General features: G+C 43.3%; 1 protein-coding gene across 2 annotated transcripts; it reads left to right on the top strand.

The window, feature by feature from the left end:
* Positions 1-1,472: 1,472 nt before the first annotated feature.
* Positions 1,473-15,853, top strand: Znf786 (zinc finger protein 786). 2 transcript variants are annotated; one of them, XM_085683937.2, is made up of 4 exons: positions 1,473-1,601; positions 5,229-5,377; positions 9,714-9,869; positions 13,418-15,853. In XM_085683937.2, exons 2-4 carry the CDS (start codon positions 5,335-5,337, stop codon positions 15,451-15,453), a joined length of 2,235 nt encoding a protein of 744 aa, XP_085540063.2. In that variant the 5' UTR covers positions 1,473-1,601; positions 5,229-5,334; the 3' UTR covers positions 15,454-15,853. The 2 variants fall into 2 exon arrangements, with proteins under 2 accessions (XP_085540063.2, XP_085540062.2); XM_085683936.2 differs by having other exon boundaries at positions 1,503-1,601; positions 5,229-5,355.
* Positions 15,854-21,679: the final 5,826 nt, after the last annotated feature.

The following is a 21,679-nucleotide window of genomic DNA, read 5'->3' as shown; positions in this document are numbered from 1 at the left end:
ACAAAGTGACTAGGAAGCAAGCCGCATCTAAATGAGAGGCTGAGAAAAACAGCTGGAGCTCTGGAGAGGCGACTCAGTGGTTTTGATTCCCAGCACTTCCATGGCATTTCACGCCTGGCTGTAACTCCAGTCCGGGAATCCAGTGTCCTTTTCTGGCCTCCAAAGGCACTGCATGCATTCTGTGTACAGACATAATTGCAGGTAGTAAACAACCATATCCATAAAATCTTTAAAGAAAACCAAACAAGAAACCAAAATAAAAACAACAGACTGTTTGGCACATGCCTTTAATTACAGCAGTGGAGAGGCAGAGGAAGGCGTGTCTCTAAATTTAAGGCCGCCCTGGGATTCCAAGACAGCCAGAGCTACATAGTGAGACCCTATCTCAAGGGCTGGGGGTTGGGGAGGAAATCTGTTTTATTAAACATTTAAATTACTTTTATTATTTTGTTAGGTAGGGTGGGTGTTGGGGGGTGGGTGCTGGAGGGTGATGACTTGTGGGGGTCAGAGGACAACTTTGTGGAATTGTTTCCCTTTCTCTTTTCTCTGTACATGGACCCGTGGGATCACATTAAGGCTTCTGTAGCAAGGGTTTTGCCCACTGAGTCAACCACCAGACCCCACGTGTGATATTTTCTAAAATAAACCATTCAAATAGCAATACATATGCGTGCATGCCACTATTCCATGTCAAACAGGTGCATATGTGCGCTGACATACTATTCAGGGGCTCTCTTACTTCTCTATCTACTTACCCATGCTATACACTTTCTTCGTGATACTTTAGCCAGACCGCTAACACACCAGGAAGCAAGGAGAAGTTAATTGTCTGGGGATACTGCCTGTGTTCCATTCTTACTCCCTTTCTCACTGTCTTTCTGTGTTTCCATTTCTCCCATGTCCCCTTTCCTGTGTCTTTCTCCACTTTGTCTACTTCATTTGGAATCTAAGGTTTAGATGTTGTGGGTTCTCTGTTCTCACTCCTAGGGCCCACCTGTCAGCTACAGCAGAAGCCTGAGGCCTTTGTTTCCTAGGGTTTCTCTCATCAAGGGAGGGAACCCCATCCAAGCTCAGGTCAGTGGACTGCTCTCAGTCTGAATGAACAGGATGTACGGAAAAACACGCACTTCTGGCCCTGACCAGGTATACCTATTTTCCCTAGTGGCAACCTGTTCCAAGGGGAGGCCCTTTATCCGGCCATTTCCTTGCCAGTTTTAGTCTCCATCTCCCCGTGTTGATTCCTGAGCCCACTGCAGAAATGGGCCTTGTGGGCCTTCTTGTCTCAGAGCCACTCTGGAGGTATCCGCCTCCCCTCATCTCTCTCCTGCTTTCTTTGTTACTGCAGAGAAAAGTGGGCTGTGGCCGGGCGAGGCTCGGGTGTTGACCGAGCCGCTCCTCCTGCCCGCAGGGGGCGCTGTGGGGCGAAGCGATGGCCGCGACCCACCCGCGCGGGGACTGGCGCTGGGTTTGGGGCGTGTAGGGGTTGTGACCTGGGGTCTGGGAGGAGCGGGTTCCCGCCTCGTCGCCGGGGAGCGTGGGCGTCGCCGGGGCCGAGGCCCAGGTTAGGCGTGTCCGCGCTGGCCATGGCCGGACCCGCTCCGGTAAGGGCGCTGCGGGGACCGAGGTCAGGGCGGAGGCGGAATCGCGGGCTGCGCGTGCGGCGGCGTGGGGACCCCAACAAAGCCGGGTCCACGCGCGCGGCGCTCGCCTGCGCCACCGACGGCAGCGGCTGCCCAGCCTTCTCCCCAAGCAGAGCGAACGCCATCGGGGTTTGGGTTTCCGAAGGTTACAGTGGTGTCCTGCGGGTTCACTATGTCGTGATTTAGTCTCCGACTGGTGTTCATTGCGTTCACGTAGAGTGTGTGCGGGTGGGACCTCACGCCAGCAAGGTAGACAAGGGCAGTAAAATCTGCGTGCTTGGTTATTTCGTGTTTTGTTGAAATCAGGGAGTAGAGGGAATGGCTGTTTTATTTATTATTATTATTATTATTGTTGTTGTTGTTGTTATTATTATTATTATGCTGTTCTAACTGCTCTATTAAGCATTCTTGATTATTAAGTAAGGCGGAGATAAATAATTTTAAAGCACCCCGTACTTTCTCACCTAATGTACAGTTGTTCAGGATTACGTATACAACAGATAGGCAGCACTTTTATAAACAGGGTTTTGAATAAATGGGAGATGGCCACTCCTGTTAATGGAAAAATAAACAATAAAATATTCTTCCATAAATCCTTTTCAGTTTCACGGTATGACAGATATTTGTGAGTTTATTAAAAATAGGTAATATACTACAGTTGCAAAAATAAAAACCCACAATAGTTCTTCGACAGGATATGTTCTCCCACCCCCAGTGGATGCCGAAAATGGAGTGTAGTAGGAGCTGTAATGTAATACTTCACCGTCTTAACCAAGCGCCTGCTGTACACTATTGCTGCTGAACTCTTGCAGTTTAAACTTTAAAGCCAGGCAAAATCTGGCATGATTTTTTTTAAATATTTATTTATTTATTATGTATACAATATTCTGCCTGCATGTATGCCCGAAGGCCAGAAGAGGGCACCAGACCTCATTACAGATGGTTGTGAGCCACCATGTGGTTGCTGGGAATTGAACTCAGGACCTTTGGAAGAGCAGGCAGTGCTCTTAACCTCTGAGCCATCTCTCCAGCCCCCTGGCATGATTTTGTTGTTATTGTTGTTATCATCTTCACAGTTTCACAGGTTGAAAGTTCATTCTTTCTACAGACTTTTAGCGACTTCAGCGTAGAAATTTTTTAAGGTAGGAAAGTGGGAAACTCACTTTTCTCCTGAAGGAAACACTTTGGAGCTGGACCTGGCAGGACCTGGGGAGGCAGAAGCAAGAGGATTGCTGCAGGATTCGGGCCAGTCAGACCTGGGGAGTGAGACCGTCTCTCAGAAAACAGAACAAAGTACAACTTTACAGCATTTCTTTGACATTTTTATCTGAATTAGCAATACCTGCGTTTTCAATTTGGCGGCATTATTAAGAAAAGGAAGGGTTATGAACACATATTTTGATAAGGAAGAGTACTAGGTAATTCTTTATATAGGGACTGGGCTGTGTTTTCTTAGCTGATAGCCACTAGAGGCCAGTAGCACACAATCAAAACTGTCTCCAGGCTTTGCCTTATGTCCCATGGAGGGCAAATTGTGCTGAATGAGAACCATTAACCTACTGTTTCTCACAGAAGAAACTGAACAGAAGCAAATATGAAATTTTCATTCGTTGTTTCTTAATACATTAACCATATTAGGACAAATTAGTGGGTTTGTTTTTGGTTTTTGGGTTTTTTTTGGTTTTTTTTTTTTTTTTTTTTTTTTTTTTTTTTTTTTTTTTTTTTTGACACAGGGTCTCTCTGAATGGCCCTGACTGTCCTGGAACTCACATTGTAGATAAGACCGGCCTGGAATCCAGAGATCCACCTGCCTCTGCCTCCTGAGTGCCAAAATTATTGTTTTAAAATAAATAGTGTAATACAGGTAACTTGCATTAACTTAAAATCTTGGGTTTTGCCAGGTAGTTGTGATAGCTCAGGAGGCAGAGGGCAACAGATCTCTCTGATTTCAAGGCCAGCCTGGTCTTCAGAGCAAGTTCCAAGACATCCAAGGCTAGAGAAACCCTGTCCCCCTCAAAAAAAAAAAAAATTAAAATAAGACCAAGCGGTGATGGTACTCACTTTTAATCCCAGCACTTGGAAAGCAGAGGAAGTCAGAGCTCTGTGAGTTCAAGGCCACCCTGGTCTATAGAGTGAGAAAAACCCTGTTTCAAAAAAAAAAACACCCAAAAAACCTAAAATGGAAATAATATATACTTTAATAGTCATAGAAAATAAGCACATGCCAATAACAAATGAAGTTAAACTGGGTTTAAAAAAAAATCAGTAAGGTGTAGGGTTATAGCCATTTAGGCAGAGTATTTCAACTAACAAATATATAATTTGCATAGTTCTAATTATGAACTTTAGCAACTATTTTTTTAGTTAACTATGATAAACACAAACACTAAACAATTTTGAACTAGGGATATCGCTCAAGGGTAGAGAAGTTGCCTAGCATGTGCAAGGTCCTGGGTTCAGTCTCTCTCTCTCTTTCTCTCTCTCTCTCTCTCTCTCTCTCTCACACACACACACACACACTTTACTACTCAGGTTGTTTATACCCTTTGACTTAGTGATACTCTTCTATGAAAGTAAAAGTGCTGATACCTAAAGCAGCCCATCCGAGCGTTGTCTGTAATTTGCAGAGGGGAAGCCAAGCATCCTGGTATATGTCTTTCAATCCCAGCGCTGGAGAGACAGAGGGAGGGAGGTCTCTGTGAGATCTACACCAGTCCCGGTCTACATCGCACATGAGAACCTGTCTTAAAATAAATACATAAAACTTACAGAGAAGGAAGAAGCAGTGTGTGTGGGGCCCATTAATGGGCTCTGTCTCCTTGTGGAGTATGATGTAATCACGCAGTTTACCCCAATGTGAGTTTATTTCCTTGTATTCATCCAAATGGCCGTGACACATTATGTGAATGTTTCACATTGACACATTGACGCATTATGTGAATGTTTCACACTGATTTGGCTTCATGTTTGTAAAGAGCATACCACCCCATACACACAGATAGGTGGTCTGGAGACACATATGAGATGGGTGTAGAGGTGAGAGCAGAGCAGGGGTTAGAGGAAACAAATCGTTTTGCTTATTTAATTATTTTTCCCTTCATTTTTATTTTATGTGTATGGGTGTTTTGTCAGCATGTGTGTCTGTGCACTATCTGTGTGCAGTGTCTGTGGAGAGCTTAACAGGACTTTATGTTCCCCTGGGACTGGAGTTACAGGTGGTTGTGAGCTACTGTGTGGGAACTGGGAACTAAACCTGGGCCTTCATGAAGAGCATCCAGTACTCTCGACTGCTGAGCCATCTCTCCCACCCACAAATCACCTTCCCCTGCATCCTGAGACAGAGTCTCACTGTGTAGTCCTGGCTGTCCTGGAGCTCACTCTGTAGCCCTGGCTGTCCCGGAATTCACTCTGTACACCTAGCTGGCATTAAACTCCCAGAGATCCTCCTGCCTCTGCAGATCACTTCTGTGGAAGAAACTGCTGAGTCAGAAACAGCTGTCTCCTTCGTCAGTCTCACATGTGCGATGAGAATGAACTGCAATCACTTTAGCAATCATGGCTGGATCTGTCTAATGTCTCTCGCTTCAGGTCCCGCTGACCTTTGAAGATGTGGCCATTTATTTCTCTGAGCAAGAGTGGCAGCATTTAGAAGGATGGCAGAAGGAACTTTACAAGCATGTCATGAGAACCAATTATGAGACTCTTGTCTCTCTGGGTAAGGAGCTTTCAACTTCTCGGTGAGTCTTGCAGCTGGAGGTAGCAAGATTGCTTAGATACTAACCCGGAAAGTCCTTTTCTCTCTGTGTTGTTGTTGTTAATAATAAAGTATACATTACCCATCTTTTTTTTTTTTCGGGGCGGACATTGCAGGACAGTACTTAAGACAGCACGTGATGTCACCTACAGGTAGCGAAGACATATGTTAAAACGTTTTCCATCACAGTTTACTGAGATGCTTGGTTTTCCACCGAGAAGCACACCTGCTTCATGCCCATGGTACGTGTGTGCCTTAACCTAGAAACTGGCCTCCTTGCAGCTTTACAAAAGGGTTAGAGATGGCAAGAAACTAATGGTCTTCCCGTAGTGTGATTCTGAATGAGTGCAGCCTGCCGTGTTAAGGGTAGCTGCCTCTGGTTAGGATGATGGATATTTATTCCTTCTTTGGTTCCATCATCATCTCCTCTTCCTGTGTGTGATGCTGGAAATAACATCCAGGTCCTTGCATGTGCTAGGCAAGGGCTGCACCACAGAATTAAATTTACACCTCCTTTAGAGTTCTTGGTTTTTTGTTGTTTTATAGTGTTTTTTTTCTTTTTTTTTTTTCTTTTTTTTTTTACAAGATCTCACTTACTGTTTAGATAGTTGAAGCTGGCCTGGAACTCACTATATAAATCAACCTGACCTCCAACTCACCAACATCTACTTGCCTCAGGTGCTGGGATTATAGGTGGGTAGCTGCCAGTCGTGGTGGCTGGAAGGATATGCTGACAAGGCAGAGCAGGAGGATTATAAATTCTAGGTTTGCCTGGGCTACATATTTGTGGGGCATGGTGGTGTGCACATTTTAATCCCAGAACTTGGGAGCCAGAGGCAAGTGGACTCTCTAAATCGGAGGCCAGCCTGGTCTACATAGTGAATTCTCTGGGACATGACAGGCTACAAAGAAATGCTGGGGGGGGGGGGGGGGTGGGGGGGGGGCAAGGCGTGAACCATATGCCTGGCTAGTTTTTCTCATCAGTTAAATTTTTAAATGAGTCTGGAACTGGAGAGATGATTCAGTCGGCCAGTAGGGAAGCACCTGCCTTGGCAGCATGAAAATCTGAATTTGCATCCTCAGAAGTCACATAAAAGACGGGTGTGGTGGCACACGCCTGTTTAGAATTCCGTTGAGAGGCAGGGTGAGAGGTGGGTCCCTGGAAGATGGGAGGCGACCTGGCCTGACCTACATGGCAACAGGTTTCAGGCCAATGATGGATCCTCTCTCAAAATTTAAAAGGTGGACTGTAACAGGTATTCCTTTGATCTGCCAGCTCCCAAGTGATGACGTGGAAACTTTGATTAATTATGAAATCTTAGCCTTAGCTTAGGCTTGTTCCCAACTGGTTCCTCAAACTTAACTTATTTATATTAATCTCCATTCTTCTTCATGTCACGTTACTTCTCCTCAGTACTATCTGTCCAGCTTCCTTCGAGTTTGGCTGACTAATCTCCCACCTCAGATTTTTTCCCAGCGTTCCTATCTCTTCCTGGAAGTCCCACCTGTCCTCTCCTGCTGAGTTATTAACCATTCAGCTCTTTGTTAAACCATCAGAAGGTACCTTAGGAGGGTGAGGAAGGACAGAGATACATCTTCACACAGTTTACAAAATAATTATCCCAACAGTGGAAGGTGTTCTGAGAACCAATACCTGAGATTGTCCCTTGAGTTCCCATGCATGCCACGTATTCGCCCAACATACTCACATACAAAATCATGCATAAAAATTAGCCTGTTCAGAGAAGCAAAAAATAAAAGACGAAAGTCTCCTGTTTGATGCGTTTTAAAAATTTATGTCTACAAGTGTTTTGCTGCATGGACATCTGTGCACCACACACGCCTGGTGCCTAAGGAGGCAAGAAGAGGGTGCTGCAGTCTCTGGAAGTGGAGTTACAATGGCTGTGAACCACGTAGGTTCTGGAAGTGGAGTTACAGTGGCTGTGAACCACGTAGGTTCTGGAAGTGGAGTTACAGTGGCTGTGAACCACGTAGGTTCTGGAAGTGGAGTTACAGTGGCTGTGAACCACGTAGGTTCTGGAAGTGGAGTTACAGTGGCTGTGAACCACGTAGGTTCTGGAAGTTGAACTGTTGTCCTCTGGAAGAGCAAGCAGTGCTCTTAACCACTAAGACATTGTTCCAGCTCCAAGGCAGGCACTTTTAACCGTTTCTGTTTTCACTGGTAAAGCAGTTTTCTTTGAACTAAATATGGTAACACTCATTTCTTAATGTATTAAGTTTAGTAGTAGCTTAATTAAGTAACTTGATCAATTAATTTGAAAAATCTTGTCTTACTTATTCCATCTCTCTTTTACTTCTTTTTACCTTCCCAGTTTTTGATAGTTTTTTAATGTGTGTCTATTGGGCAGTTTTATAATTTAAAATAATATATTTAAATGTCTATATTATTTCCTATTAACTTTATTTTGCCAGAATAATTTTAATTTTATTATTTTTGTTCTATTTGTATAAGTCTTTTGTCGGCATGTGTATCTGTGTACCCGTGCATACAGTGTACATGGAGACAAGAAAAAGGCATTAGATCCCCTAGAACTGGAATTACAGATGGTTGTGGATTGCCATGTGAATGCAGGACCTGAACCCCAGTCCTCTGAAAGAGTAGCAAGTGCCCTTAACTTCTGAGCTGTCTCTCCAGCCCCTAGATTAATTTTTAAAAGATTTGGAGAGATTAAGTTTAATGCATTGTTAATTTTTCCTTTTATGGATGATGGATTATTTTTTTCACATGTATCCTGATTACAGTTTTCCTCCTTCTGCTCCTCCCAGTTCCTCTCCACATCCCCTCCCATCTGGATCAGTGCCCTTCCTGTCTCTCATTAAAACAGAAAAGGCTTCTAAGGAATGATAATAAAATATGCATAGTCTGTTAACTTTGTATCACATGACTCTTTCAGTGTTTAAAGATGAAATAATGCCTTTGACATTCTCTTCTTTATCTCCTGCATACACATGACAGTCATATCGGCTTTCATATTATAAAGTTTCTGAAATTTATATTCTTTCATCATAATTAAGTTTTCCAGAATCTATCTGTGGGTTTTTCCTAAAACATGTAACCCATGACATTATTTTTCGTTTATATAAGAACTAGTCAAAGCAATTGAACTGATAGAGAAAGAAATATAATCTACATTGTCAGCCCCGGGCCACTGCCAAACATGCCCCCCAAAATTCCAGTTCCAATGGACTTTTTATGTCCCTCTTCAGTCAGTTATTAAAAATCATGCTTCATTTGAATTTGCATCACTGTTAGGCAATATCCTGCTATGGTTTTGATTTTTTTTTAAAAAAAACTTTATTTAACTTTATTTCATGCACATTGGTATAATGATGTCAGATTCTCTTGAATCTGGATTTATAGACAGCTGCGAGCTGCCATGTGGGTGCTGGGAATTGAACCCAGGTCCTCTGGAGGAACAGTCAGTGCTCTTAACCACTGAGCCATCTCACCAGCCCCCTATGGTTTTGATTTTTAATTGCTTCCTCCCTTACTCATGCTTTTATTTATTCCCTCGGATTATCCGTCTTTTTCACTTTACAGTCAGGTATCTGAACCTTTATGGTTCTGCCAGCTTGCTTCAAAATAATCTACATATTCAAAGCAGTTCCACTCAAAATTCAAGAATGGCTTCTCATAGTCTGTAAACCGATCATAAGATGCTCAGAAGAAAGGGCCAAGAGCAACCAAGGCAGGGTTTTTTCTCTTTAAGATGGAAGGTGATGCGGTAGATCCCAAGCCTGCGTTAGGGATGGAAAATGTCCGACAGGACCACATATGTAGTGACTGAGGTGGTAAATCCCCACAGCCATTTTGAAAACCAATTTGGGGGCATGTGGCAAAGTTGACACACAATTATATAGTAGCTCACTTTAATGAATGTCGGCGTCTATGGTATTCTTTTTTTTAATTTTATGTGTTCGTAGGTTATTGTCTCTGAAGCTATAGACAGTTGTGAACTGCTGTTTGAGTCCTGGGATCTGAACCCAGGTCTTCTGGAAGAGCAGATAGATCTCTGTGAGTTTGAGGCCAGCCTGATCTACATAGTGAGACATAATAATTAAAATAATAATAAAGCATTTTCCATTTGTTTTTAAATTAAATATAACATCAGATTTGTGGGGACTATGAAAAATGATTTGATTGGTATAACATGTCCGGATAAACCAGGAAGTGCTGGCTGTCGGTGAGTCTGCTTGTCGACAGTTTGTGTATTGTTCCAGAAGTCGATTTTGAGAAATTTAGATGTCATGCTTTATAGCACTCAAGTCAAACTACCCTGTCTGACTTCTCTGTACAGACTGTGGACTTCCGAAACCAGAACTAATATCCTGGATTGAACTTGGAAGAGAGCTCTTCGGCAGCTGGGGAGAAGAACAGAAGCAAGAGAAAGGGATTTGCTCCTCTGTAGATGGTGTGCACTTTCGTCTAGTTATTGAGGAACGGTTATTTGAGAGTGAGTATTAAGAACCTAGGATCTGCCGGGTGGCGGTGGCACAGGCCTTTAATCCCAACATTCAGGAGGCAGAGACAAGTGGATCTCTGTGAGTTCAAGGCCAGCCTGGTCTATAAGCGCTCATTCCAGAACAGCCAGGACTGTTAGACAGAGAAACCTTGTCTCAAAAACAAAAAACAAAGACAAACAAACGAACAAACAAACAAACAAAAACCTAGTGTCTAAAATGGAGTTGTGGTATAATCTCTGCAAGCAGAGGATAGGAGCTCATTTATCCTAATTTATCATTTATCATCATGAGTTCAAATCTAGTCTGAACTACATGAGTCCCTATCTCAAAAAAGAAAGAGAAAAAACAAACAAACAAACAAATAAAAACCATGGTCTTAACCTAAACATATCACACTCCGATATCTTGTTTTTCCCTCTCTGGTTTTCTCTTCCTGTTTGGCTGACCCGAGCTTGACATTGCATGTATTTTAGAGAAAGGCCGTAAAGCATAGTGGTCAGGCACGTGAACTCCGAAGCCTGAATCTGATCTCTCCTTCTGTAGGTGACTGTCTTAGTTACTTTTCTATTGTTGTGACAAAACACCATGACCAAGACAACTAATAAAAGAAGGCATTTAATTAGTGGCTGATGGTTGCAGAGAGTTAGCAAAGTGACCATTGTGGCAGACAGCATGGTAGCAAGCAGGCAGGCATGGCCCTGGAGCGGTAACTGAGAACTCACATGTCATCCACAAGCAGAGGCAGAGAAAGCCATTGGGAATGGCATGGGCTTTTGAAATCTCAAAGCCTACCCCCAGTGACACACCTCCTCCAATAAGGCCATCCCTCCTATTCCTTCCAAATAGTTCGACCAACTGAGGACCCCGTACTGAAACATGAGTCTGTGGGGCCATTCTCATTCAAACCACCACAGCGACTTTGGGCAAGTTAGTAGTATTTAAACTCCTGATGTATAAAATGAAGCAAATCCAAGAACCTACAGTATAGTGCTGGAGAGCAATAATGTGTACAGCGCTGAATCAGCAGTCGTTAATAGAAGCTCTTCTCACTGGTGGATGGGAAAGAACAAAGCTGAGACTGACTTTCCGTATCTCTGTCACCGAAGCAGTCTTTCAGCTGTGAGCCCCTATAATATCAAAAGAGAAGTTAATTTCTACCAATATACCATGGCACAGTGTAATAACTACTATTCCAAAAATGAAGACTGGGGTCATAGCAAGAGAATAGAGGACCAAAGCAAGACCCATACCCAGCAGGGAAAACACTAAATCCTACAGCTCCATGTCTATCATCTGGGGCTTATGATAGAATTGTTTGGGCTCCACTAGCCTTGGGAAGCTCCATCTCTCTAGCTCTGCCCCTATAGCACATGTGAACTCTCTCTTGGGCCAGCTCCAGTTTGTTCCAGCAATTTTCCAGAGTTCTGGCACCTCTACATTCTTGGGTCTACACCACAATATAGGCTTTACCTTCCTAGCGTCACACAGTGACCTCTCAGAAACTCCTTGCAGGGAATCTGATCCTGCCACGCATTGCCTGACCTTAGTAGCTTTCTAGAAGTGTGGTGCAACCCTTCATCAGCCCTTTATTCTCACATCGTTCATCTGGCAAAACCCAGTGCCACATGAACAACACTGCCAAGTTCTGTGACCAACCTGAGACAGAGCCTGGCCCCTCTTGCCCACGTTTACAGCAGCGCTGACCACATTTCTGTTGGCATTCTGCTTTACCCAGTTCCCAGCGGAACGGCCTTCTGAGCTCTGCTTATGTCGTTCTGTGGCTTCATGGAACTCCATTCTCTTCCACATTCCTCCCGCAGACCAGGACCAAGGGCCTAAGAACACGTGGTCCGATTTATCAGAGCAGTGACACCAACCCTCAGTGTCAGTTTCTGTATTTGTCACCTTTCTCATTGTTGTCACCAAATTCCATGTAAGAAGCAAGTTCAATGTTTATTTTGACTCAGGGTTTGTGGGAATATAGTCAAGGCCATCGTGTGTGTGGGGAAGAATGCTCAGTGGCCTTGGGGCTGGAGAGATGGCTCAGTGGTTAAGAGCACTGACTGCTTCTCCAGAGGACCCAGGTTCAATACCCAGCACCCACATGGCAGCTCACAACTGTCTGAAGATCCAGTTGCAGGGGATCTAACACCTTCACACCAGTGTACATAAAATAATGTTAAATAAACCATAAAAAGTATTTAAAAAAAAAGAATGCTCAGTGGCCTATCACATTGTACCTTTAGTCAGGAAACAGACAGGTGAATGCTTGTGCTCAGCTCTCTCTCTCTCTCTTTCATTTTATTCAGTCTGGGACCCCACCCCATGATGTGCTATCCGTACTCAGAGTGAGCCTTCCTTCCTTAAATCTCTCAGAAATCACCCTTATAGATATATCCAGAAGTGTATTTCTAAACCATTCAAATTGACAATAAAGAGTAACCATTAGAGGCAGGGACCAAGAAACACATAGATAACATACATCTGTGGTATTTGTTGGGGCTGTTAGGATCTTATTGCTGTCACGTTGTGACATTGTGATTCTAAGACGCTTGGTGTTCCTGCAGTTGCAATACTGCTCAGTGGTTATGGAAGATACAGTATGACAGGCACCATAGTAACTTGTTCACAACCCTCTTTATGCACTTGTGTTTTCCTGTTTTTTATTTACATATTTTATGTGTATGAATGTTTTGTCGTGAGTCCCCATGTGGGTGCTGGGAATCGAACTCAGGACCTCTAGAAAAGCAGCCAGTGCTCTTAACCACCGTGCCATCTTTCCAGACTTTTAGATTTATTTATTTATGTATTTTATGTATATGTGTTTTCCTGTTTTTATTTTATTAGACCAGGCATGGTGGTGCATGCCTTTAATCCTAGCGCTTGAGAAGCAAAGACAGGCAGATCTCTCTCTGAATTTGAATCCAGCCTGTACTACATAGCAGGTTCCAGGCAAGGTTGGGTTATAGAGAGAGACCCTGTTTCAAACAGAAAGTAATATTTTATTATTTATGTGTGTGGTGTGTACGCCTGTGTAAGCTTGTGTGCATGCAGTACCCACGGAGGCCAGAAGATGGAGTTGAATTCCCTAGAATTGGAACCATCATGTCGATGCAGAAAAGAGAACTTGGGTCCTCTGCAAGAGCAGGCAGTACTCTTAAACCACCTGTCCGTCTCTTCTGCCATATTTCCCTGTTTTTATCAGAGTAAAGAACCCCAAACCAGCAGCCGTTAGCTTGACAAGGTCTGCACTGTGGGCCGATGGGAGTCATAGGTAGGACGTAGTCAGTTTACAGACCCTTGACCCTACCTCTGAGACTTCTGCTTTCGTCTTTCACTATCGACCTGCTCAGTTTAGTGTCTGCAGCTGGACTCACTTTGGTCATGAAGTAGAACCACATATGGTGTTTTATACTTCAATGGGGGCAGGGTGCCCCATCCACCATAGAAGAGTCAACTCTTTTATAGATCGCTTTACTGGTGATAGACATAGATGCCACAGACCAAAGATTTACAGGATTTTTGTTTTCATTTCCAGGTAGCAAGCAAGCTGTGAAGTCAAGAGAAATCACATGCCATTTCCAGTTAAATCCTCTTGAGAGTCAGCATTCCTTTGGGCTTGTTTTAGGAGAAAAAGAAGATGTTTCCCTCGGGCATAACCAAGGCATCAGCCTTGCAAGTGCACAAACCCACAGCCTTGGGACTCTAGTTTCAACCGTGTACTGTTCCAACGAGGCTGCCCAAAGAGAAGGACTCTTGAGTCACAGAACACTGGATCTCCCTGACTTACAAAGAGTCACCTCTTGGCAAAACACCCAACACTCTTGTCCTGTCTGTGGGGAAAACTCTTGGGAGAAGAATTACTTAGTGATGCTCCAGAAGGGTCACCCCAAGACCCCACCATGCAGGATCTGGAAGAAGCTCAACAGGCAGACTGATGCACAGCCGCCATGCAACTTCTCATGCCCCGAATGTGGGAAGAGCTTCCGCCTGAAGCAATATTTGGTGAGACATCTAGATGCCCATACAAGAAAGAGACCGCCTCAGTGCCCTACAAGCAAAGTGTACTTCCATCATGAGCACAACCTTTTCAGCCATCATCTCAAGCGCAGTTCTCCCCAGCACCCCAAATGTGACAAGAGCTTCCCAGTGGATAGCAATGTCCACCAATGCCAGCAGAGCCAAGAGAGGCCAGCCTCCTGGAGGGAAGACACCATTGTGCCCTCAAGACAGAAGCCAGGTCCCAGCCTGGACTGTGAGGGCTGCTGCCACAAGGATAGCAAGCTGAAGGTCCTGCAGTGCGGCTGCAGCCTGAGTGAGGCCAAACCCTGCTCATGTATAGAATGTAGCGGTTGCTTCCTCTCACAGTCTACGCAGGCCAGCCTCTGCAGGACACACACGGGAGGAAATTCCTTTCAGTGTTCAGAGAGTAGTGAGTGCCTCTGCCTGAGAGACCTGCAGAATGTCCACCGGGGTGTGCATAGCGGGGAAAGACCATCCTCCTGTAGAAAGTGTGGTCAGGGCTTCACCAAACATTGCAAACTCACAGAACATACCCGGGACCTCAGTGGGGAGAGATCTTTCTGGTGTGCCCAAGGCAGAAGAAGCTTCAGCCAAAAGGGGCGGTTGCTGAAACAGCAGCGGCTTCACCCAGGGGAAGAGCCCGTTCAGTGCACAGTGTGTGAGTTATGCTTCTGTCTGAAAAGCAGGTTGGGAGCCCACCAACTGCAACACGGTGGAGAAAGGCCATTCTCCTGCAGCAAGTGTGGCCAAGCCTTCGCCCATCAGTGCAAGCTCCGTGAGCATCTCAGAGTGCACAGCGGAGAGAGGCCCTTCCAATGTCCTGAGTGCCACAAGAGCTTCCGCCTGAAGGGCATCCTGAAAGCCCACCAGCGCACCCACAGCAAGGAGAGGCCGTTCTCTTGTGGGGAGTGTGGCAAGGGCTTTACCAGACAGTCTAAGCTCATAGAGCACTTCCGTGTCCACAGCGGAGAGAGGCCCTTCCAGTGTCTAGAGTGTGACAGGAGCTTTCGCCTAAAGGGGCAGCTGCTTGGCCATCAGCGTTTACACACAGGAGAGAGGCCCTTCCAGTGCCCCGAGTGTGGCAAGAGCTATCGTGTGAAGGCTGACATGAAGGCTCACCAGCTGCTGCACAGCGGGCAGATGCCATTCTCCTGCCAGTGTGGGAAGGGCTTTGCCAAACAGTCTAAACTCGTGGAGCACATGAGGACACACACAGGAGAGAAGCCTTTTCAGTGTCCCAAGTGTGACAAGAGTTTCCGACTGAAATCTCAGCTACTCAGCCACCAGGGCCTGCATACAGGCGAGAGACCTTTCCACTGCCCTGAATGTGATAAAAACTTCCGGGAGAAGGGTCACATGCTCAGGCACCGGCGCATCCACAGGCCGGAGAGGCCCTTTGCCTGTGGAGACTGTGGGAAAGGTTTCCTTTATAAATCCAAACTGGCTGAGCACATTAGAGTCCACACAAAATCCTGTCAGGTTCCACGTGAGCCTGACATTAAGACAAGGCTTAGCCAACTGTTTGCAATGATAGAGGCTGACTGGAGTTGAGGCAGGTGGGGCACCGACGCTAGGAGCGCAGCTTCATTGCCAGGGTGAAGAATCATGGCTGAACTCACTACAAAACAAGTTTTAGAAAAAGGGGCCCTACGTTGATCAAAAAAATATAATACAAATTATGAAGAAATAATACAAACTATGAAGAATTTTGTCTCTTGAAATACCATCAGTTCTATTTTCTCTCCCTTGGTAAGAAGAGGTATTTGTTCTTCCTACCGCTTTACACACGTTTCGCCCAGATGCAGTTCGTTCAAAAATCCCATCTTAGATTCCTCCAGTACCACTGTCAAAGCTGAAAAGGGGAGTCTGTTTAATATCAGATCTACTCTTTTGGTCTTTTCAGAGTGTGATTCTAAACGGTTAAATTCAGCAAATTTTATTTCTGTCATAAGATGCTTTTGGATTTGTGTTTGATTCATTTTATTTTGAAACCAACAGCAGTAAGATGAATTCTCTGAATTTCCTATGAATGCTGAAGTTTCTCATCAGGGTCCTTGGTGATTAATGTGTAGTGTATCCTAAGAAAGTGCTGATAATCTGAGTTGAAGAAACCAAAACCAAAACAAAAAACAAACAAAAAAACAAAGGTATTGAGAGATTTGGGTCCCGATCAAGGATTGAGTCAGTGGATAGAGATTTGGAAGTTCCAGAGTGGAGATGCTATTTGGAACAGAAATGAGAGTCTCATAATGAATGAATATTGAATGAATATTTAAGCAACTGACTAAAGTATACACAGAACACAAAACGGAGGTATCACAATATGTGAATGATTTGTATTCTAAAATCTTTTAAAACTATAGAGATCAGAAAGGGATTTTTTTTTCTTAAAAATTTCAAACTCTAATGTTACAGGAAAGAGAAAGAAGTCCCAATAAAGTCTCCCCCACAGCCTCAGGCCCACTATGTTGAGGTTCTGCCCTCCTATCTGCTGGCCTCAACTCACACATGTCTGCCTCTGTCCCCCAAGTTCTGTGGTTGAAAGCATGGACTACCACACACAACTCACTGGACTTTCTAGAGGTCTCATTCCAGGGCAGGGATTTCTTGCACTGCACTTTAATTGAAAATCTAGAAATCCAAGTGGTGTTCTGTGGATAGCAAATACCTCAGACCAAACCTAATCCCACTACCTAACCAGTTAATTACAGAAGGGGAGAGAAAAGGAGGTTGTATTTTCAAATATAAAAGAACAGCACAAGGGGAGAAAGCGGGGACAAAACCAAGTGTTCGGTGTAAAAATCCCAGGCGTGGTTACCAGGGTCACCAGCCGCTTCTCGGAGGAAATCAAAGGACTGATAAGGAAACTTTGAGATAAGGACGGCAGAAGGGTGGTTAATGAATTGTGATTTGGGAGACAAGGAGATGTTTTAGGGACAAAATCGAAACTTATCAGCTTGAATGCGATTCCATGTCTCACTCTTTATCAAGACGTGTTGCTGGATTTTTTTTTTAACTCCTTTTACTTACTCTTTGGGCTTTTTTGTTTTACTGTCTCTTTCGGGCTCTTTTCGGGCCTGCCACCCAGCTCCCAAATAAATCCCACACGGAGGCTTATTATTACTTATACTCCTGGTCTTTGCTTGGCTTGTTTGTAGCCAGCATTTTAAAAACTTATTCCTGTCTCCCTTTTGCCTCTGGGTATTTTTCCTTTTCTTTCTTCTGTAATCTTACTTTCCCTCTTACGCCCTGTCTTGCTGTGTGGCTAACTGGGCGGCCAGCCTCTGGTATCCTCCTCTCCTTGTTCTAACTTGCTCCTCCTTCCTCCCAGAGTTCTCCTCCTCTTTATCCCCACTGCCTGCCAGCCCCGCCTATCCCTTCTCCTGCCTCCTCCTGGCCGCTCAGGCTCAGCTTTTTATTAGGCCATCAGGTGTTTTAGACAAAGAATCACAGCTTCAGAGTTAAACAAAAGCTGTGTAGTATGCTCTGGATCTGGAGTTATAGACTGTTGTGAACTGTCCTGTGGATTCAAACCCTGGTTCTCTACAAGAACAGCAAGTGTTCTTAACTGGTGAGCCATTTTTCCAGGCCCCTTTATTGGCTTAATATTTGCTTATTCTTCAGTATATATTTGCATCTGAGGGCCAGTGCGTGTGCATGGTGCTTGTGTAGAGTCTAGAGGGCAACCTTGGGTGTTTCTGCCTTGTTTAGGAAGGACCTCTTTTTGTTTGTCTCTGCGCTATGTACTCTAAGTGAGTAGGCCCTTGAGTTTAGGGAGATTGACTTGTCTCTGCCTTGTACCTCACAGTGGAAAGGCTGGTATTACAGACATGTGCCAAGGTGTCCAGCATTTTTAAAAATTATTTTTAATTTTAATTTACTTTTATTTTATTTTAAATTATTTTATTTTTATTTTAAAATAATTTTAAAGTTTATTTTAATTTATTTTATTTTTATTTTAAAATTATTTTATCTTATTTATTTTTAAATTTAATTTAAATTTATCTTTAAATTATTTATTTAATTATGTGTATATATCCATATACATATTTAACTGAGGTGCTTGCGCACTGGAAGGCCAGACTCATGGAGCCACCTGATGTGAGTGCTGGACTGGAGTTCAGCTCCTGGTACATACTCGTTTTTTTTTTTTAATTGATATTTATTGAGCTCTACATTTTTTTTCTGCTCCCCTCCCTGCCTCTCCCCTCCCCCTTCAACCCTTCCCCCAAGGTCCCCATGCTCCCAATTTACTCAGGAGATCCTGTCTTTTTCTTTCTACTTCCCATGTAGATTAGATCTAAGTTCTCTGGAATTGTGGTTTGTAGGTTGGCTTTCTTTGCTTTATGTTTTAAAATCACCTATGAGTGAGTACATGTGATAATTGACTTAAAATAATGTTTTCTAGCTCCATCCATTTTCCTGCAAAATTCAAGCTGTCATTATTTTTTTCTGCTGTGTAGTACTCCATTGTGTAAATATACCACATTTTCCTTATCCATTCTTCGGTCGAGGGGCATTTAGGTTGTTTCTAGGTTCTGTCTATGACAAACAAAGCTGCTATGAACATAATTGAGCACATGCCCTTGTGGCACAATTGAGCATCCTTTGTATATATACCCAAAAATGGTATTACTGAGTCTTGAGGAAGGTTGTTTCCTAATTTTCTGAAAAATCGCCACACTGACACCCAAAGGGGTTGCTGGTATATACTCTTAACCACACCACTGAGTCATCTCTCCAACGCTGCGTGCAGTTTTTGCTTGAGTATGGGGATCCAAACTGAGATCATCAGACTTGAGCACTTTTATCTGCTGAACTATCTCCCCAATCTAGGAGTCTGACCTTTAAAATGGGTCCTCAAATAGTATAAAATATTACAAAATATATACAGTATTGTACACTGAAAACTATTTGGCACACAGGTTTTTAATAGATATCAAATGAGCAAATGAAGTGTAGAGTTTAAATCCAGTGTCTGACTCCAGAGCAGACTTGGAGAAATGCCAAAATCTTAGACTACTCTAGCATGCAATAACAGTGAAATTTAAGTAAGTTAATCTTCTTAAAGTCTGGGATTATGGCTCAAAGGTAGTACACATGCATGAGGACTTGGATTTTTCCCCAGCACTATTAAAAACAAAACAAAACTTAAGGTTTATTTCAACTGATGAGATTTTAAAAATCAGTGGCCTATACCGTAGGCATAAAAAGGAAATGACTGAGCCGATTCTTTATTTCTACAAATTTAGAAATAGCTTATCAAGAGCAATCCTCTGCAGAAAAAAAAAAAATCAGATTTGCCAACCCTGTGTGGTAAGTAGCTGGACATAACTAATTGTGAACCTTGCCCTATGACATCAAAGTCAGTCAGTACTCAGCTATAGGGAAATACAGTTAAAGTGGCATCTACTGAAATATTATATTCTGAGTATGAAGAAAAAGTATATATTAGGTAGCCTTCGACAGCTTCTAAGCACCTTGTTCTAAGGGTAGGTCCCAGAGTGTATTTTAGCCTGTAATTACAATTCTAAGTGGAATGTCAAGAAAAAGGTAGCTTCCATGAAGTGATATTATGTTACAAGTGTAGGAGTTTAAAAAAAAAGTGAGGACTGGCCTCGTGGCCCACCCCTTAATCCCAATCCTGGGAAGGCAGAGGTTAGCTAATTTCTCTGAGTTCTAGGTCTTCCTGGTCTAAATAGCAAATTCAAAGCCAGCCAGGGTTATGTTGTAAGCTCTTGTTCAAAACCAAAACCAAAACAGAAAACAAACAAAACCTGGGGTGGGAGAGATGGCTCAATGGTTAGACCGCTTACTGCTCAAGCGAAGGATCTGAGTTGAGTTTCTAACACCCATGTTAGATGATTCACAGTACCTAACTCCAGCCACAGGGGGATGATCCAATGCCCTCTTCTGACCTGTGCGGGCACCTGTACTCATGTACACATCCAACACCTACATAACACATCATTTAAAAATAAAAGTGAGGGGCTGGAGCAATGGCTCAGCTGTTCTTCCAGAAGACCTCAGTGTGATTTGCAGCACCCCTATGGTGGCTCATAACCATTTGTAACTACCGTTATGGGAGTTCCAATACCTTCTTCAGGCCTCCTCCGTCACCAGGCATGTAAGTAGTACATAGACATACATGCAATATATCCATACACATGAAATAAAAATGAGAGGCTGGAGAGATGACTCAAATTCAGTTCATAGAACCCACACTTTAGCTTCAGGAAATCCGATGACCTCCTCTGACATCTGAGGACACCAGGAATGCCCTTCCACATGGTACACATGTAAACATGCAGGCAAAACACACTTATGCATAAAATAAATCTAAAAGTAAAAAAATGAAATCTTAAAAAATGAAGATTACATGTGTTTTGTGTCAGATTGTATGTATATACATAGCTACTTTTTGTTTTGTTTTGAGACAAGGCATTACTTAATCTTACCCAGCTTGGTCCTCAGTTCCTGGGCTAAATCAATCTCCTGTTTCAGTCTCCAAAGTGGCTGAGACTACAGGTACATATCATCATGCCTGGATATGGATAAAAGAAAATATTTCTGAAAATAAATTCGTTTCTTCGGGCTTGCTTGTTTGCTTTTTTTTTTTTTTTTTTTTTTTTTTTTTTTTTTTTTTTTTTTTTTTTAGCAAGGTTTCACTGTAGTTTTAGAGCCTGTCCTGGAATTAGCTCTTGTAGATCAGTCTGGCCTCAAACTCACAGAGATCCGCCTGCCTCTGTCTCCTGAGTGCTGGGATTATGGGATTAAAGGCCTGTGCCACCACTGCCGAGCTTCATTTATTTCTCTTTCTACTGAAAAGAATTACATCAGAATTTAAAAAAAAAACAACAAAAACTGTAGCCATCGTTGAGTTCTTCAGAAATACAAGACACTGCTGTCATCTCGTGCTGTAACAAGACTAACCATAAACCTTATGAGCCAGAGCACGTAGGCTGTGTGCCTGTCTGGTCTCAATTTTCAAAACATACAATCTGAGCTTCTGATTGTGGACATGTATGCAGCATTGTCACAGATTTATCTGTAGACAGACAATCTAAACGGTAAGGACTCTTTCCCAATGGGCCACTACTCTCGAGAGAACTCTTCAGGAGCAAAGGAAAACACACATTCAAATTGTCCTAGGAACCTAGCCTAATAGTGTTAAAATGACGACCCAGGGGAGTAGTCCTTTATATAGCTCACTTCCTCCTCTTGTATATGCAAGAAAATACTGCTAGACTCGGTGTTTTATTTATGTAGCCTCAGTGGTCTATATCTCTTCAGATCTATTAATCCACAGGTGTTAACGCTAATACCAGCATAGGCTTCTTTCCTGGTATGCAAATCTAGTTTCCTGTCCAAAACAGTCACTGTTATCGCTAGATCTAACCCAGTAGGTTGGTTATCTAATTCTTTAAAAAAAAAAATCCTAGACTAAGTCATGGAGTCCTAGTTCTGCTTTCTTTTCTCTTTTCTTTTCTCTTCTTTTCTTCTTTCTTTCTTTGAGAAAAGATCTCACTAGAAATCATGAGTCTCTGCCTCCACAGGCGTGGGTCACCGCATCCAGCTATGAATTAGTCTTCATACGCCTTCCCTCCAAACCTAATATCCAGAAAAGAAACTCAAGCTTTTATATGCCCAAACAGAAAAGCCAAGAAGCCAAAGAACATGGGAACAGAGGAAGGATCTCTGATCTCTCTCTCTCTCTCTCTTTTTTTTTTTTCCCAAAAGAGTAGCTCTGTCCACTTCAGTTTCCAGTCTTCCCGGA

This window comes from Myodes glareolus, chromosome 25 (genome assembly GCF_982192425.1).
Source record: "Myodes glareolus chromosome 25, mMyoGla1.1, whole genome shotgun sequence".
In the NCBI taxonomy this organism is placed as follows: Eukaryota; Metazoa; Chordata; class Mammalia; order Rodentia; family Cricetidae; genus Myodes; species Myodes glareolus.
This window is presented reverse-complemented; position numbering and strand designations above follow the sequence as displayed.

What these genes read in the sequence shown, in the direction of transcription:
- Znf786 (XM_085683936.2), top strand. An exon ending in TGAGACTCTTGTCTCTCTGG is followed by an intron (nt 5,356 to 9,713) that starts GTAAGGAGCTTT and finishes TTCTCTGTACAG; the next exon opens with ACTGTGGACTTCCGAAACCA. An exon ending in TGAGGAACGGTTATTTGAGA is followed by an intron (nt 9,870 to 13,417) that starts GTGAGTATTAAG and finishes TTTCATTTCCAG; the next exon opens with GTAGCAAGCAAGCTGTGAAG.